General features: G+C 50.2%; 1 protein-coding gene and 1 pseudogene across 1 annotated transcript; one reads left to right on the plus strand and one right to left on the minus strand.

Moving 5' to 3' along the window:
- Positions 1–18,772, plus strand: part of LOC143692677 (uncharacterized) — an 81,677-nt pseudogene that overhangs the window by 60,768 nt on the left and 2,137 nt on the right.
- On the minus strand, positions 9,197–10,129 carry LOC143692583 (olfactory receptor 14A16-like). The gene has a single exon (XM_077172833.1). The coding sequence runs from the start codon at positions 10,127–10,129 to the stop codon at positions 9,197–9,199; it is 933 nt and encodes a 310-aa protein (XP_077028948.1).

The following is an 18,772-nucleotide window of genomic DNA, read 5'->3' on the forward strand; positions in this document are numbered from 1 at the left end:
GTGACATTGCTGGGCCTCATGGAACCCAGGGGACTGTACTGATGCTGTGTGACTCCATGAAATGTAGGGATCATTGTGACACTGTGAAGCCCCATCAAACCAAGGGTCCATTGTAACACCGCAGGGCCTAATGGAACCGTGGAGACCATTAAGACACTTCACAGCCTCATGGAACCAAGAGGCCTTTTTGTACTCTGGGGCACCATGGAATCATGGAGACCGTTGTGATACTGAGGGGACCCATTGGATCATGGAGACCATTGTGATGCTATGAGGGCCCATGGAATAAGCAAAGCATTGTGACACTGTGAGGCTTCATGGAACCAGTGAGACCATTGTGACCCTGGGGGTCCCCAAAGAACCAAGGGGACCATTGTGATGCTGCGGGGCCTCATGAAACCAAGAGGCCTTTGTGACACTGCAGGGCTGCATGGAACCAAAGCTCCAGGGTGACACAGAGGGGCCTCCTGTCATCAATGGTTCACTGTGACACTGTGGAGCCAAAGGAGACCATTGAGACACTGCAAACCCCCAGGGTCCGAAGGTCCATTGTGACACTGCAAGGGTTCATGGAGTCATTGGGACCACAGTGACACTTCAGGGCCTTGTGGAATTGTGGGGACCATTGTGATACTTTGGGGCCTTCTGAAACCTAGGGGCCACTGTGACGTTGTGGGACCCTTTCAAACCTAGGGACCAGTGTCACACTGCAGGTATTCTTGTAATCAACAGGCCATTGTGACATTGTGGGGCCCCACAAAACCAAGGGGACAGAGAGCATATCTGACAGGTTTGGTCTCCCATGGACTGCCTGACTGGTCCAGCTGACCATTGCATGTTGAGGGTCTCTTCTCATCTGCTGCTGAAACACTGGAGCTCCGTGCTTTCCTTCCCAATGGAAAAGAACTCTCCTTCTCCACCAGGCACCCATGGCCAGAATTGGGATTTCACCTCCAAATTTTCCTTATATCCAAGGATAGTTGCAATAGGAATATTGCCAGGACAAGTCTGCCTGGAAATGGTTTCACAAGGGTCAGGTCTCACCCGTCCCTAAAACCCTGGGGAAGGCTCCATGCTCACCTTCCGATGGAAAAGAACTGTCCTGCTTCTGCAGGTGCCCATGGCTGAGATTGGGGTTCCACCTCCGAAATTCCTCAAATCCAAAGACTGCTCCCAGACAAAATCTGCCATTCCTGACAAGTCTGGCTGGCCTTGGACTAGAGAGGCTCTCACCTGCCTTCCAAACACTGGGGCTCTCTGCATTCCTTCCTATGGAAAAAAGCTGCCCTTCTTGTCCTGGTGCCCATGGCCAGAATTGACATTTCATCTCCAACATTCCCTGTTGTGAGAGACTGGAGGAAATTCTTGGCTCAAAACATTTCATGTGTGGAGGAGGAAGGAGCAGGTCCAACCTTGCCCTGCCCTGGAAGCCCAGCCCTGCCCTGCCCTGGAACCCCAATCCCCCCAGAGCCTCTATCCCAGCCCAGCAGTGGCTGCCAGTCCCTGGCACAGCACAGGCAATGCTCCACAGCCACCTCTGCAGCCCCAGCCCAGCTCCTGAGGGACCAAATGAGCCCAAGTCCCACCTGGGGGAAGGGCCCAGGGAGACCAAGGGGTATTGAAGGCTGACCACAAGGCAAGCACACATCTTGACCCTGCATCCTCTTGGAATTTCCATCAGAACACTGCTGGAATCCAGGAGTAGGTAGCTGTGTGTGTGCCTCTCTGTCTCTTTTTTGTCTTTTATCTCTTTCTGTGTCTTCTTCTGTTTCTGTGCTCCTGCAAATTTTGATTAACATTCCATTGAACAGGCTTAGAGTTTGTGAAGTTGAATGGACCTAGTCAATGCTTTGAGAAGTGTTTTTTGTTGACTGAGTATCTGTCGTAGTTTGACATGAGAAGAATTTTAAAAAGTAATACAAAACTTTTTGTGTCACTGACAATCTGTTAAACCACTAAGATTCTGAACACGCCTCTGTGAAACACAAATGTTAAAGATGAAAAAACCCAGGAACATCCTCTTTCTTTCCAGTCAACAAAGAAGCAGCGTCCCTGGCCCCGGCCCCCATCTCAACCAAACCAAACCAAACCAAACCAAACCAAACCAAACCAAACCAAACCAAACCAAACCAAACCCCAACAACTCCCAACAGGAAAACAAAAGAGGCTACAAAACCCCAACCAGAACAAAGCCAGCCACAGCTATTAATATCTCACCATCAAGTCCCCTCCCCCCAACACAACTAAAACCAAAACCCCTACAATCTACAACCCACACAAAATAACCCTACAACTAAAACACAAAAAACCCTAAAACCAACCATAAAACCAATCCTAACACAACCCAACCACAACTTCCACCACACGTTGCCAGCAGGTCAGGTGTTTACTCTTTCAATACTTCAATCCTCCCATGAGTAAAAGAAAAAAAACAAAATACAAGCCTGTAAAAAACTAATATAAAACCATCAAAGTAAGTAAAGAAGAGATTAAATCCTAAAAAAATGAATAAAAAATACTTTACTCTTAAAACTAAAATCCTCTTGTAAACTATAAAGAAAAAAACTCTTTTTCTTTATAACACAAAATAATATTTTTAAAAATTCAAATGATTATCAAAGAAAAACCTCCATACTAAAATAAACAAATGTTAAAAATACTTTTATTTCATAAAATGCTTAAATAGGGGAAAAAAAGTAATCCAGGATCTCCAAGACAAGATCTCTATTCCCAGAAATAAAAATAATTTTAAAAGTAAATAATAAAAACTTATACCTTTAAATAAGTCATCTTTAAAACAATACCTCATAAGTCAACATGGCCCATCAGCAAGCTGTGAAAAAGCTTGTAGCAAAAAAAACAACTTCACAAAAACAAAGTTCCCAGACAGGTGTTATCCATGGCAAAATTAAGAGCCACAAAAAAGTATATTTTTTCCTTTTGTAAAATATCTCCAACACCTTAACAAGAAAAACTTCTCTCCCTAAGTAAACTAAAGAAAAACAATTCTATAAATAGTAAACTAACTAGAAATTTCAAGTTTACATTCTTTACATTGTCAGTAAAAAGAAAAAGTTGTAAAGAAAAAAAAGTGTTCTAAATAAATTATTTAATTCTTACTACATTTTTTCTTTATAAATTTATTTTAAATAAATTTTTCTATATACCCTTTTAAAATCTTAGGCCTACTTTACTATTCTCATATTACAATCTCAGAATAAAATAAATAGATAAATAATTACTGACACTAAAACCCCCCATACTCATCAATCCATTAATTAAGAAATCTCAATAATAGAAAAATCTTAAATTGACAAACCAAAACCACTACAATGTCATAATAAATCTTTTGCCAAAGTTTCTCTGATTTTCTGAACTTCCCAGGGAAGGCTGTTTGGTTGTTTTGAGCTCCTAGAATCTCTTGTACTGGTATTTACTCAGTGCACCTAACTCAGAGGACACAAACAATTGTAATTCCTTTTAAATGTCTCCTTGAGAGAATTATTTTAGGGATGTGAGTCAGGGCTTGTGTGTGCTGCTTGGCCCAGCCCAGGCAGGGCTTTCCCAGCCACATTCCACACTCCATTGCCCAGCTGGAGCCGCTGGTGCCTCTGAGTTGTGCTGCCCCAGCCCCAGGGACGCTCTCCTTGTCTGCCCATTCCCCCACGGTCTCTGGGCAGGGATGGCCTCACTGGGGGCTGCTGACATCCTCAGCAACTTGGAGGCTGCTGCTGAATTTCCCTGCTCCAGAGGCTTGTTCAGCTTTCAGCTCTTCAGTGCAGGAATTCAGTGTCCCAGGGCCCATGAACATTCAGAGCACCTGAACAAGCCAAGCCTCTGGGAATCATTTGATTTAATTTTCAAATCCTTTGTGGTTAATTAGATTTCAGTAGTGCATTGAAACTGAATACATGATATTTAAAAAGACAGCGAGACAAGATTTTTTAGTTCCTGTTTAGATTTGTTTTCTTGTTAATTCAATCATATGTGCAATCTCCAATTGACACTGAATCCAAGCACCTCCTCATGCAGTTTGAATGGATATGAAAATCAAGACCCTTCATGGCTGACAATCAATCAGACTCTGTCCCTACCCCCACCCCACCATTTCCCCCATCCAAGCCCTGGCACTCAGAGCAGCCTTGTGCAAATCTGAGCTCCCTCCAGCCCAGGCTGCACCTGCAGCTTTCAGCTCCTTGGCTCCAACTCCCACCTGCTTTCCTTGGAGAAGGAGCTACCCGAGACACAGAGGGATGTTCATTTCTTGTCAGCCAACAAAGCCAAGGGAAGGCACAGCTCCAGCAAATGCAAAAGTCATTCTTCTCCCTGGATCTGCCCCTGATCCCCCCAGCCTGTTCTGTTTCCTTCATCCCTGCATTGCCAGGGACTCTCTGGGACAAGGGAGCTCTGCTCTGGGGATGGAGGGAGGTGCAAGTGCCACCACTGGAGTGGGAAGCACAACTCATCAGGTTTGTGTCCTTTGGGGGTCAGGAACTGGTGAGACTCAGAGGCACAGAAAGTTTCTCCTCATGGCCTAGAGATCACAGTTGAACAGGACACAATTTAATAACAATCACGCCCTTCCCTGAGCTATGTGCAATGTCCCAGCAGCATCTGATGAGTCCTCCATCCACAAGGGATTTCCATACTAGAATTAATTTTAGACAAAACGTGGTTCTGTGAGAGATATAAACACAATTAAGTTTTTGTATCAGGATGCTCATCCTGGAGTGGGTACAAAACAGCTCCAACAATTCCTGATTTGCAAAGCTGTCAGTGGTGGATGGAGAAGGGAGGTCAGGCTGCTCTTGGTGCTGAGGAAATGCTGAAAGCAGCCTGACTCATTTCATCTCCTCCTCTCCTGGCTGATCTCCCCTCTTTCCCCTTCCACCCATTGGCTTTTGTCTCCCACCAGGCCCCCGGTGAAGAGCCTGGCTCTGTGTTCTCCATCCCCTCCTCGCTGGCACTGCCAGGCTGGGATGAGGAGCCCCTCAGCCTTCCCTGCTCTGGGCTGGACAAGCCCAGCTCCCTCAGCCTCTGCTCACAGCCCAGGGGCTCCAGTCCCACCTTGGAGGCCCTTCCCAGGCCCTGCTCCAGCTGCCAGACATCTTTCCTGCCCTGGGCAACCCAACCCAGGCCACACTGACCTGGAGAATCCCCGTCCTTGATGTCCTGGTCACACAGCCCTGGCCCCTTGTCCCCATGTCAGGCTCTGGGGTGGATCCTGTGGAACATCCTTTGGTGGAGGCTGTGGCTCCAGGTGGGCTGGGGGGATCCTGTGGGACAGGGACCCCGCTGGGCATGGACAGCATTGGACTTGTTGGGAGAAACTGTGAGGGGGAGCTGGGGCAGAGTGACCAACCCAGTGACCTGACACAGCCCTGCTGGGATGGCACACAGCCCCTCTGGGATGTCACACAGCCCCTCTGGGATGTCACAGCCTGCTCTGTGATGTCATAGTCTGTTCTAGGATGTCAAACATCTGCCTTGTGATGTCACAGCTGGCTCTGTGATGTCACAGAGGCAGTCTGTGATGTCATAGCTTCTCAATGACCTCACATCCCCCACTCTGTGATGTCATAGCCCACTCTGTGACCTCATGTTCCCAGATGATCAATTGCCTACACCAGGTGAGCTCACACCTGGAGCTTGTTCTCCACATCCCCAGGCCTATGGAAACCACGCAAGGCCCATTGTATGAGAAGGGAAACTGGAAGATCAGCAGCCTCAGGGTCCTGCCAGCTCAGCCAGGCCAACTGGAACATTGGGGTTCTCAAGTTTTCAATATTCTGGGTAAGAAAGAGAGGCAGTAACAAAACTTGTACACAGGAATTAGGAAGGGCAGACTTTGGCCTGTTCAGGATGCATATTTGGGGAGTATTGAATTAGGTACTGATTTTTTAAGGGAAACAGCCCTCAAAAACGAATGGGGTCCAGGATGGATGGACACATTTCAAGAAAGTAATCTTAAGGGGGAAGGAGCAGCCTGTCCCAGTGTGGCAAAAGATGAGCTGGTGATGAAAATGACTGGTCTAGCTGCCCATGGAGATTTTGTGGGAACTCAGGAAAGAAAAGGATACATGAACTTTTGAAAGAAGGTCAGGCAACTTAGGAAGTGTTTAAGGATGGTGTTAGGTTATGCAGAAAGAAAAGTTGAGATGCGAAAGCTCAATTAGAACTTAACCTGGCCACTTCTGTGTAAAACAATAGAAAATGTGTCTATAAATAAATTAATATCAAATGATAAGATAAGGAGAACCTCTACTCTTTTTTGAGTGCAGTGGGGAATACAGTAACTAAAGATAAGGAAAGGCTGAGCTACTTTACACTTGTTTCCCTCAATTTTCAATATTAGGGCAGGCTGTCCTCAGGACAAGTGTTCTCCTGAGCTGGTAGATGGGCACAAGGAGCAGAACAGCCCCCTGGAATCCAGGAGGAAGCAGCTGCTGACCTGCTGAGGCACTCAGATGCTCATAGGTGTATGGGATCAGATGGGATCCATCCCAGGAGGATGAGGGAGCTGTGGATGAGCTCCCCAAGCTGCTCTCCATCATTTACCATCAGTCCTGGCTCAGCAGGGAGGGCCCAGAGCACTGGAGGTGCCAGTGTGAGCCCATCCCCAGGAAGGGCTGGAAGGAGGAGCTGGGGAACTCCAGGCCTGTCAGCCTGACCTGGGTGCCTGGCAAGGTTATGGAACAGATCACCTTGAGTGCCATCACAGGGCACCCACAGGATGGCCCAGGGATCAGAGCCAGCCAGCTCAGTGGATTTAGGGCTGGCAGGTCCTGCCTGACCAACCTGGGCTCCTTTTATGCCCAGGTGACCCACCTGTGGATGTGGGAAAGGCTGTGGATGTTGTGTGCCTGGACTCCAGCAGAGCCTTTGACTCTGTCTCTGACAGCATTCCCTGGAAAAGCTGCAGCCCACGGCTTGGGCAGGTTCCCTCCTGGCTGGGAGATTTAAGAGCTGGCTGGAGGCTGGGCCCAGAGAGTGGTGGGGATGGTGCTGCACCCAGCTGGTGTCCAGGCACTGGTGCTGTCCCCAGGGATCTGTGTTGGGCCCAGTCCTGTTTAATATCTTCACTGATGGTCTGGGTGAGGGGATCGAGTCCAGCATTCACAAATTGCAGATGGCACCAAGCTGGGTGTGAGTGTGGATCTGCTGCAGGGCAGGACAAGAAGACCCAGCCTTAAGCTGCACCAGGGGAGGCTCAGGCTGGACAATAGGAAGGAGTTCTTCACAGAAAGGGTGAGGGGGAACTGGAATGGGCTGGCCAGGGGGGAGGTGGCAGAGTCACTGTCCCTCTGCAGTGGCACTCAGGGCATGGTCTGGGTGACAAGGCAGTATTAGGGCATTGCTTGGACTTGATGATCCCAAAGGTCATTTCCAGCCTATTTGATTCTGTCATTCTCTGATGATTGGGACACTCTGGGGCCATTGTGACACTGCAGGGCCTCGTGGAACTAAGAGGACCATGCTGACACCGTGCAGCCCCACAGAACCAGGGGTCCAATGGGGTGCTGTGGGGCCAAATGGAACCAGGGTGTGCACCATGACACTCTGGGTCCTCGTGGAACCACAGAGGCCATTGTGACACTGCAGGGCCTCGTGTAACCAAGGGGTTTCACCATTTTGACACTGCAAAAACAAGGAGACCATTGGGAGACTGCAGGGCCCAGTGGAACCAAGGGGCCGTTCTGACACTGCTGGGCCTCATGGCACCAAGGGGACATTGTGACACTGCAGGATCCTGTGTAACCAAGGGGCCACTGTGACATGACGGGGCCTCAAGGGATCTGGAATAATGCTGTGACACTGTGTGGCCTTGTGGAAACAAGGAGTCCATTGTGACACTGAGGGGACTTGTGGAAGCACAGAGACCATGGTGACAGGGTGGGACCTCCTGTGACCATGGAGCCATTGTGACACCCTGGTGCCCCATGGAACCAAGGGGACCATTGTCACATTTTGAGGCCCCATGGAACCAAGGAGACCAGTGTGACAGTGCAGGACCTGGTGTAACCAAGAAGGCATTGTGACACTGAAGGGCCCCATGGAACCAAGGACATCGTCGCAAATGTCACCAAGCTGGATGTGAGTGTTGATCTGCTGGAGGGTCGGAAGGCTCTGCACAGTGACTTGGACAGGCTGGATCCAGGGGATGAATCCAATAAGGTGAAGTTTGACAAATCCAAGGGCCAGGCCCTGATATTTGGCCCCAGTGCTACAGGCTGGGGACAGAGTGGCTGGAGAGCAGCCAGGCAGAAAGGGACCTGCAGGGACGGATGGACAGCAGGCTGGACATGAGGCAGCAGTGTGCCCAGGTGGCCAAGAAGGCCAATGGCTCCTGGCCTGGATCAGGAATGGTGTGGCCAGCAGGAGCAGAGCTGCTGTGCCAGCACTGATCTGCCCCAGCTCTGCACACAGACATTGCTGCTGCAGCTCCAGAGAAGGCAACACAAGGGGATCTCTGGAAAAAAAACTTTGCTGGGAGATCCTTTAGTTTCTTTAAAGCCACACGGACTGCAGCCCCTCACCAACACAATCTGTAGCCTCAGGGAAGATGGAGAGAAACAAAATGAGAAATGGCAAAACCAATGGCTTTTCTTTGTGGACAATATTAAAAAACTGAAAGCTGGGGAAAAAAAGAAAAAACCCATAACCAAACCCAAAAATTATCAAAGGTGATTTATATTACATGGCCTGTCCCTGCTGCAGCCCCGGCACTGCCACCCCCAGGGCTGTGCCCGGCCCCGAGAGCACTCAGGCCCTGCAGCAACACCAGGGCCACCAGGGCAGCGGGGCAGGGCCAAGGCAGCAGCACTGGCAACACCAAGTGCTGCTGCTGCTGCTGCTGGGCACAGCTGCTGGGCCAGCACTGATCTGCCCCAGCTCTGCACACAGACATTGCTGCTGCAGCTCCAGAGAAGGCAACAATGGGCATCTCTTCAGAAAACTCTGCTGGGAGGTCCTTTAGTTCCTTTAAAGCCACCGAGAGCGCAGCCCCTCATTGACACAGTCTGTGGCCACAGGGGAGGTGGAGAGAAACAAAATAAGAAATAGCACAAAAAGTGACATTTCTCTGTGGACAATATGAAAATACTAAAACAAAGAAAATGAACCTCCAAAATTAAATCAACAAGAAGGATCAAAGATAACTTATATTACGAGTGATTTGCAGAAATTGGCCAACAGTTTAATGTTTCTGAAACCATCCAGGTATCAGTCTCCACACTGCAGCCTTGAGCTCCTGGTTCCTCAGGCTGTAGATGAGGGGGTTCAGGGCTGGAGTCACCACTGAGTACAGAACTGACAGGGCCAGATCCAGGGAGGGGGAGGACAGGGAAGGGGGCTTCAGGTAGCTAAAAAATGAGGTACTGAGGAACAGGGTGACCACAACCAGGTGAGGGAGGCAGGTGGAAAAGGCTTTGTGCCGTCCCTGCTCAGAGGGGATCCTCAGCACGACCCTGAAGATCTGCACATAGGAGAAAACAATGAATACAAAACAGCCAAATGCTAAACACACACTAACAGCAATGAGCCCAAGTTCCCTGAGATAGGATTTGGAGCAGGAGAGCTTGAGGATCTGTGGGATTTCACAGAAGAACTGGCCCAGGGCATTGCCATGGCACAGGGGCAGGGAAAATGTATTGGCCGTGTGCATGAGAGCATTGAGAAAGGCACTGGCCCAGGCAGCTGCTGCCATGTGAGCACAAGCTCTGCTGCCCAGGAGGGTCCCGTAGTGCAGGGGTTTGCAGATGGACACGTAGCGGTCATAGCACATGATGGTCAGCAGATACAACTCTGTTCCAAGGAAGAAGAAAACCAGAAAGACCTGTGCAGCACATGCAGTGTAGGAGATGTTGCTGGTGTCCCAGAGGGAATTGTGCATGGCTTTGGGGACAGTGGTGCAGATGGAGCCCAGGTCGCTGAGGGCCAGGTTGAGCAGGAAGAAGAACATGGGCGTGTGCAGGTGGTGGCCGCAGGCTACGGCGCTGATGATGAGGCCGTTGCCCAGGAGGGCAGCCAGGGAGATGCCCAGCAAGAGGCAGAAGTGCAGGAGCTGCAGCTGCCGCGTGTCTGCCAATGCCAGCAGCAGGAAGTGCCTGATGGAGCTGCTGTTCGACATTTGCTGGGGCTGCACATGGGGATCTGTGAAAAAAGTAATCATGGAATAGTTGGGTTTGGAGAGGACTTGGAATATCCCAGCACAGCCTGGGGGCACTTTCCCCCCACTGCCTGCCCAGGGCTCTGCTGCCTGGAGCTGTCCCTGCCAGCAGCTGCTTCCCTGTGCCCAGGGCTGGGCCCTGCCAGTGCTGCCAGAGCCCAGCCCAGCCCTGGGGGCTCAGCTCTGCCCTGCAGAGCCCTCCCAGCTCAGGCACTGCCCAGGGGCAGCTCTGGCTCTGCAGGCTCTGATGGCAACGTCAGAGCAACCCTGAGGAGGCTGGAAAAGCGACACTGATGCTGCATGTGAGGGGCCCTGTGCTGATTTCTGTCACTGCCTTGTTTATTCAGATCTGAGAGAAAATTTTTCATTTTTCTCAACCTGAACTGAGAGATTAATATTTATGTGCCATTTCCGATCCAGGCAACCCAGAGCAGTACATTAAAAAAGCAGATTTTCCCTTTTATGCAGCCCCTGCGTTGCTGTGCTCCCTGTATAATCTACTTGGAAATGTTTTGCAGTTAAATGCCATGCTGGGAGGAGTCCTGAACAATGCAGCATCCTCCCCACACAAGGAGAACACTTCCAAGCCTCACCAGCTGTCTCCTGCCACCCAGATCTTGTCCCCCAGGGCTGGGAGCAGCTGCCAGGGCTGGCTGAGAGCTGTCCCTGGCAGGCAGCAGAGTCCCTGCCCCAGCACAGCGCCCTGGGCTGCAGGACCCTGCTCTGCAGGACAGCCCTGGGCACCCCTGGCTGCTCTGCACAAGAGACAAGCAGAGAATGTACTCACAGGCTCTGCAGGCATTGGCATGTTCCAGCTTGAGGAGATGGCTCCAGGAGCTGCAGCTGCATTGTCCTGCAGCCAGAGGTTCCTGTGCCAAGGGCTGGCAGTGATTGTGCCCCAGGCACTTCTCAGCCCCTTCCCAGCCCTGACTGATTGAAGCTTTCTGTGCCTCTGGGCTGTGCCCGGGCTGGCTGCAGGCAGTGCCCCAGCCCTGCTGGGCTGGCAGAAGAGCGTCTCATCCAGAGAAATGTGCTTTTGAAGCTCTTCTTGGTGAGCAGGAGCTGCCTCTGTGCCAGGAGCCCAGCCCAGCTCAGCAGCACAGACACAGCACAAGGACTTTAATCAGCCTCTGGGGCTTTGTGCTCAGGCCCTGGACATCAGTCCCTGAGAGGGAGATGAAGAAACCTCTGCAGAACTCCAAGGCCGAATCCAACTCCAAACTTTCTTGGACTTTTAATGGGTCCCAGAGAGGGACACAACTGAGCAAGTGTCCCCAGGCCCCAGGCAGAGCAGAGAACTGCAGGCAGTGCTGACAGGTGGGGACAAAGAGAAGCCAAGTCTTGGTGCCCTGGGGCACAGCAGGGTCTGTGCCAGCAAGGGCTGGGAGGAGACACCTTGTCCTGAGGCCCTGGGGCCTCCTGGCACAGCCCCAGCCAGGCTGGGCACTGTCAGCCCCTTGTGCTGCCCTCAGCATCCCCCCCTAGCCCACATCCCAGTGGCCTCCAGGATCTGCTGCAAGGAGTCCCTGGGGAGCCTTGCTCAGCAATGGCCCTGGGGGCTCCTTCATGCTCCCTGCTGGGACTGCAGCTTTTTCAAAGGACTTTGGCTTTGGCTTTTGCCTTGGAGTCTCTGAGAGGTTTGTGCAATCATGGCCTCCAATTATCTGCTGTAATTAGTCCCTGGAGAGGCTTTGTCAGTAACAACACTCAGTGGGGATCATTAATGCTTCAGGGTACTTCAGTTATTTGAAGGTACTTGGTGTTTCCCTTTTGATACAGACTCTGTGAGAGGTTTGTGCAATCATGGCCCCAATTATCTGCTTTAACGAGTCCCTGGAGAGCTTTGTACTGACACTCAGTGGGGCTCATTAATGCCTTCAGATACTCAAGGTTTTTAAGGTACTTTATGGATTTAAGAATACTTTTAGATACTTTTAAAGACTTTCCTTCCTACACTGAGTCTCTGAGAGCTTTTTGTGCCATCCTGGCCTCCAATTCTCTCCTCCAAGAGTCCATGAGGAGCCTGTGTTGGGTATCTTCCCCCTTTCTGTTTTACAACAAAGATGGAACTGAAAGAATTTTGTAAGACTTTCTTAAAGCATCCAAATAAACATGGGACAATTAACAATACAACAACAACCACTAAGAGAATTCATAGTCCTCTTTTAGCTCGACATCATCCAACCCTTTAGTCCCTTGGATTGGAAGAGTTTATTGAACCAGTCTTTGCTTTCCACTTGAAGCTTCTTGAACCCTTCCTTCAGTACCTGAATGCTCTTGTGGATTGACTTGCTGTGGCTGGAGAGGTTCATGCAGCACATGCCCTCAGAGTCTACACAGCCATGCCCATGTGCCCAGAGTAAAAACTCTATCGCTGTTCTGCAAGGTGGCGTGTCTGATGGTCTCTGTGTCTGAGAGCAGCCACTCAATGTGAGGGAGGCAGCATTGGTTTGCTTACTTAACAGGCACCCAGGGTGGTCTGATTGCCCTAAAGCTTTAGCTGCAGCCACCCAAGGTAGTCCAAATTGGGGATGCTACCATCCAATACCTGGATTAAAGCTTTCAAAGCCATCTCTTTGATATCATCCAATACTTCTCTGGGGATACCTGCTGCTTGATCACCTGGTAGGCTGTGTTGTCCTTCTCCAGCTCGATGGTTGATTGTCAATTCTGCCCTTGCCTCATTATAGCATAGTCTGCTATTAATTGATTTAGTAAACACTTCCATCCCCCTTCCCACAGGGTGTATTCTGTAGGTGACAACAACATGGTCATAATATACTTTAAATCATAGGGGGTTAAGACATATGCTGTAAACATGGCCCTCATTAGGCCATTAGAACAAGGTAAGTCCTTCCTATGGTCTTAAGCTGCCCTGCACAGATCCTTGATTTCCCCATAAACCATTGGCTGACACCTGGGATTCTGCCATCTTCTTTCATAACATACGGGGACAATGAGGATTTTTGAGGTTATTTGCCAGTCTCCTTCCTTACCTGGAGGCATGGCCCAGGGTGGAGAGGATGATTGACAGTGGGGGCGTGACCCACAGTTGTGGGGGTGGAGTCTGGAGGTTCGTTCAGGGCGGAAGAGAAGGCTGTGGTAGCAGGAAGTGGAGAGGCCAAGATGGAGGGAGGATGGTTGGGCTCCCAAGCCACATCCGGGCTCCTTCTGTCTTGAGTCTCCAGGGCATGATGCTCCAAGACAGCGTGGCCATTGCCATCTTGGACCATCATGGAAGGTCTGAGAAAGGCAGGTTTGAGGGGAGGTCCCGACTTAGGAGTGACCAACGGATCGAGTTTTCAACACACTCCTGCTGGTAAATGGTGGTGTGGAAGATGGGGAGCATGTGGGGTGCAATGGGGTCCCTTTTGATCGAAAGGTTGTACAATTTAACTCTCACTAAGTCCCAAAATTCTGTGGTATGGATTTCGTCAGCAGAGGCATCTGGAAAATTTTTAATGATCCACTTCATGATTGATTTTATTTGTTCTTTGAAAATATTATGTCATGATCTGTGAGAATTGAAGCATCCATATATGCTCCTTTCTACTTTGGACATCTGGCTGCCCATTTTTCTCTTTCTCTGCCTTATGGGGAACAGCCACCAGAACACCCCAAATCAAATATGGGACATGGGTGCATATTGTAAAAACACAGTGGCAAAATGGGCAATAAATGTCTTGCATTTCCCCAAACCCACCTGCAATCCTATGCAGGTGAAACCGTCCTTGTCCCTGCCGATCCTGGGCAAGGTCCCTCGAAGCAACGATGAATCCACTGGGCCCAGCACAATCCAAAATCCCAGGGAGCCCTGGCCTATCCATCGGCTAACCCCAGCTGACGTGACTGACACAGGGAGCCCTGAATGTCATGGTCCCTGTTTGGGTGCTCGAGGTCACAATGAGGGTGGCTGTGACAAACCTCTCTGGTTCCCTGACTTCAGGGCGAGGGTGGCGAAAATGAAAAGGAGAAGGATCAATGGAGCTGTTGAAAAGGAACTCTTTTGTGGTAGGCCAGGGACAGGCGCTCGGAAGATTTCGGGCTGTAACGGAAAGTTACAGGAATCCTTCTACCCCCCTCCCCATAGATAAGGATCACCCTTGGAATGTAGCCAGACGTGTAGCCCCCCTAACCTATGCATGCCAGTAACTTTCCACTCCATACTAACCCTAGAAAGTATAGCCAAACCCCTGTCTGACGTAGAGAGACCCCTTAGTCCATAAATACCCTTAAGACCCCTCAATAAATGCCTTTAACCGTCCACCACATTGGTGTCAGCGTCTGTTATTGGCCACAAGGGATCCCACAAAGGAGATCGAAGTGCTGGACCCTGAAACCAGGTCGCCGTGGCCTTCACAAGAAGGCAACACTTTATTAACAGGGTGAAAAACAATAAACATGGAGAAGTTGAGAACAGTATGAGGGGCAGGATCCAAAGATCTGAGACAAAGGAGAAGCAACAACATGTACACCTGGGGGTAGAACACTCTAGAACAATAACCATATAGGGGAAACAAGTAATAAATAGGGGAGGAGAACTTGGACAACTTAGCATAACAACACTAAAGGCTTATGGGGGAACTCTCAAACTCACCCTAAGTTAAACAAATGATTCCCAGGACTTGAAACTCATGCCCAATTCTTTCGGAGTAAAATCTGGCTGACTCTGAGTTACAGGTGGGCTAACTCCCACACTGCTGCTTTGCTCTGGCCCCTTGGGACCATGTGGCCCAACAGAGCCACAATGATGTCCTGGGTTCCACGAGGCTCCACAGTGTCACAATGGCCCCTTCATTTCACAAGGCTCCTAATGTCACATTGGTCTCCATAGGAAGGAAACCATGGAGCCCCCATGTTTCAGGAGCTGATGAACAGAAACCACCAGAGGCCAAGGCAAGCCTGACCTGTCTGTCCTGGCAGGTTTGCTTGGAGCAACCCATGGATATTTGAAATTATGAATGTGGAGTCCTAATTGCAGACATTTGTGCCTGGAGAAGGATGATTTTTTCCATACAAGAAAAGCAGAGAGCCCTTTCCAATGTTTGGAAAACAGGTGAGTTCTGGCACTCAGGAGTTAAAGACCAGCCAGACCTGTCTGTTCTGGCAGCTTTTGTCTGGGAGTAATCCTTGGATACACAGAAATTTGGAGGTGGAATCCAAATTTTGGCCATGGACGCCTTGAAAAGATGGACAGTTCTTTTCCATACAAAGGAAAGCCCAGAGCCCCAGTGTTTCAGGGACAGATGGGAGTGGCCTTCCACATTCCAAGGTCAGCCAGACCTGTCAGGTGACCCCTGGGAGGCCAAGGCAGCCACACCTGTTTCATGTTCCCTTGGTTCTACAGGACCCTGCAGTGTCACAATGGCTCCTTGATTCCATGAGGCCTTGCAGTGCCACAATGGTTCTCTGGCTTCCATGATGCCCTCTGGTGTCATAATGGCCCCTTGATTACACAAGTCCTTAAGGATCTTAATGGTCTCCATGGTTCCACAAGGCCCCACAGTCTTATAATGGTCAATTGGTTCCATGAAGCCTGGCTGTGTCCAATGGCGCCTTGGTTCCATTGGGGCCCAGCAGTGCAACAATGATTCCCTTGGTTCCACAAGTTCCCATAGTGTCACAATGGCCCCTTCCTTCCATGAGGCCCCACAGTGTCACAATGGTCTCCATGATTCCATGGTGGCCTGCATGATCACAACGGCCCTTTGGCTCCATGAGGCCCTGAAATGCAGCAATGGCCTCATGGTTCCACAAAGCCCTGCTGCTTCACACTGGCCCCTTGGGACCATGCAGCCCAACAGAGCCACAAAGATGTCCTTGGTTCCACGAGGCCCCACAGTGTCACAGTGGCCCCTTGGATCCATGGTACCCTGCAGGGTCACAATGATCCCCTTGGTTCCACAAGTTCCTACAGTGTCACAGGTTCCACAAGGGCCTGCAGTGTCACCATGGCCCTTCGGTTCCACAATGCTCCTCAGTGTCACAATGGTCTCCATATGAAGGAAACAAGTGAGCCCCAGTGGTGCAGGGGCAGATGAGAGGCAGTCACCAGAGGCCAAGGCTGGCCAGACTTCACTGTATGGGCAGATTTTGTCTGGGAGAAACCCTTGGATATAGGGAATTTTAGATGCAGAATCCCAATTTTGGCCATGGGTGCCTAAAGAAGAAAGAGAGTTCTTTTCCATAGGAATAAAAGCACAGAGCCCCAGTGCTTCATGGTCAGATGGGAAGTGGCCCTTGACATGTCAAATTCAGTGGGACCTGTCAGACAGCCCCCAGGAGGCCAAACCAGGCAGACCTGTTCCATGTTCCATTGACTTCATGGGTCCCCACACTGTCACAATGGTCTCCTTGATTCCATGAGGTCTGGCAATGTCACAATGGCTTCTTGGTTTCAGGAGCCCCAACAGAGTCACAAGGGTCCATTGGCCCCACACAGCCCCGCTGTGAAACAATGGCTCCTTGTTTCTATTTTAAATCAATCCCAATCAAACCACAGTTTATCATTGATCCTTGCTTCCATAGGGCCCATGATTTGCACAATGGTCTCCTTGATTCCATGATTCCTGGATTCCACAGTCTCACCATCGTTTCCTTGGATCTCCATTGTCACAACTGACCCATGGCTCCATGAGGTTCCGTAGTGTCACCATGGTCGCTGTCAGAGGCTGGATGAGATCCATGTCCCGAGACTCCTTGGGATGCTCGGAATGCCCGTGTGGGGCCAGGGCCGGGTCAGGCCTTGGTTTGTGGTGGGACAGAGCCTCGCCCCCAGCCCTGGCCTGGCAGAGCTGCCAATCACACAGCAGGGGCGGTGCTAACCCAGCTCTGATTGGCCCAGCTGTCAATCAATCAATCAATCAATCACACAGCAGCAGCTGGTGCTACCCTGGCTCTGATTGGACAAGCAACTGGCAGTCCCACCCCAGGGGCGGGGCCATGAAGGCCCAGGGGGTTAAAAGCTGGAGCACGAGGCCAGCCCAGGGTGTGGATCCTGCCTTCTGCTGGGGTTCCTCTGTTGGTGATGCTGGAACCCCAGCAGTTGGTAGCTATGCGTGTGTCTTTCTATGGATCCTCTGTCTTTCTGTTGTTCTCTATTTCTTCTCCTTCTAATCCTACTTACCTGGAATATTTTTGGGTTACTTTCCATGTTAAGGGTTAAAAGATTTTAGGTTAAATGCGTGGGAATCCAGGGCACAGGGAATATTTCTCTGTCTTCTCTGAGGGGTCCTGACCCCCAGAGAAATACTGTCTTTAACATTTGCCCATGGAGAGGACTTCCAGCCTTTGCGAGCGATTAGAATTTACCAATGTGTGACATAGGTAATAGAGAATACTATACTATGTCCCTTGGGTGAGAAAAATTAGGGTTTCGGGATTTTTAGTTTGGTGTAGATAGGAAGCAAGATGGAGGAATTGGGGTGTAGTCCCTGTCTTCTTCTTCTTCATCTACTGCATTTTCTGCAGTGCTGGTGGCACAGGGTGATTGGTCAGGGAAAGCACAGTGCAAAGGTCATGTGGACTGTCAAGGGATGAGTTATTTTTCAATAAGTAGAAATAATGTAGGTTTTAAGAATTAATTGGATGAGAAAACTTTTAAAGACCTTGTAACTGTACATTTTAGAGCCATTTTGAGGTGTTTTCCCAGCATGCTGAGCCTGGTGTGCACAGCATGCAAAAATTGAGATAACCACAAACAAGAAGCTGAAGACTGAAGAAGTCCTGTGTGTCTCCTTTTGCCTGTCACAGAACTGCTACTGGAGGGTTTCCTCCATCCAGGGAGCCCCCAGAAAGGCCCAACTTAAAACAAACCTCAATGACTGGTGCATTGACAATGTTTGAAATAAGTTGGCTTTTTTCCAGAAAGTTGTTTACTGAAGGGTGTTGGCTTAATTGGCCAATCATGTGAAATGTGTTGATTAAATGACCAGTGGGGTCTACCTGTAGCAAACCAAGATATAAAAGAAGAGGAATAAAAAAACAGGTGGCTTTTAGCCCTTAGCCTTCTGATCTGAGTCTGTGTCATCTCTGATTCAGTGGTGACATTTGGGGATCTGTGGGGGCTATTGGGGATCCTTTCTGCACCTCGTGACCCAACAGGAGCTTCTCTAATCAACTTTGCCTGAAGCTCCCACTGTGCCCATGAGAGGAACCCCTGTGAGTGTCTGGGACATCCCGGCTCTTTGGCAGCCTGGGCACTCCTGGGATGTCACCGTGGAGCCCCCATGAGTGCCTGTGACAGATGGGTGCCTTTGCAGCCCAAGGTGCTCTGGGATGTCACCATGGAATGGCTGTGACTGCCTCTGACCACAGGGCTCTTTACCATCCCAGAAAGCCCTGGGAGGTCTCCATGGAGCTCCTGTCTCTGTGTGTGACATTCCAGCTCTGGAACAGCCTGGAGACTCTTGGAAAGTCCCCATGGAACCCCTCTGAGGGCCTGTGACAAATCTGATCCTGAGCAGGCAACCATCACCAGCAACCCTGTTGCTATGTTTAGTTTCCATGGCAACCATCACCAGCCCCCTGTTGCTATGGTCAGTTTCCACAGCAACCATCCCCCGCCCCCTGTTGCTATGCTCAGTCCCTTGGCAGCTCCATGGA

Source organism: Agelaius phoeniceus (genome assembly GCF_051311805.1).
Source record: "Agelaius phoeniceus isolate bAgePho1 chromosome W unlocalized genomic scaffold, bAgePho1.hap1 SUPER_W_unloc_2, whole genome shotgun sequence".
NCBI lineage: Eukaryota > Metazoa > Chordata > Aves > Passeriformes > Icteridae > Agelaius > Agelaius phoeniceus.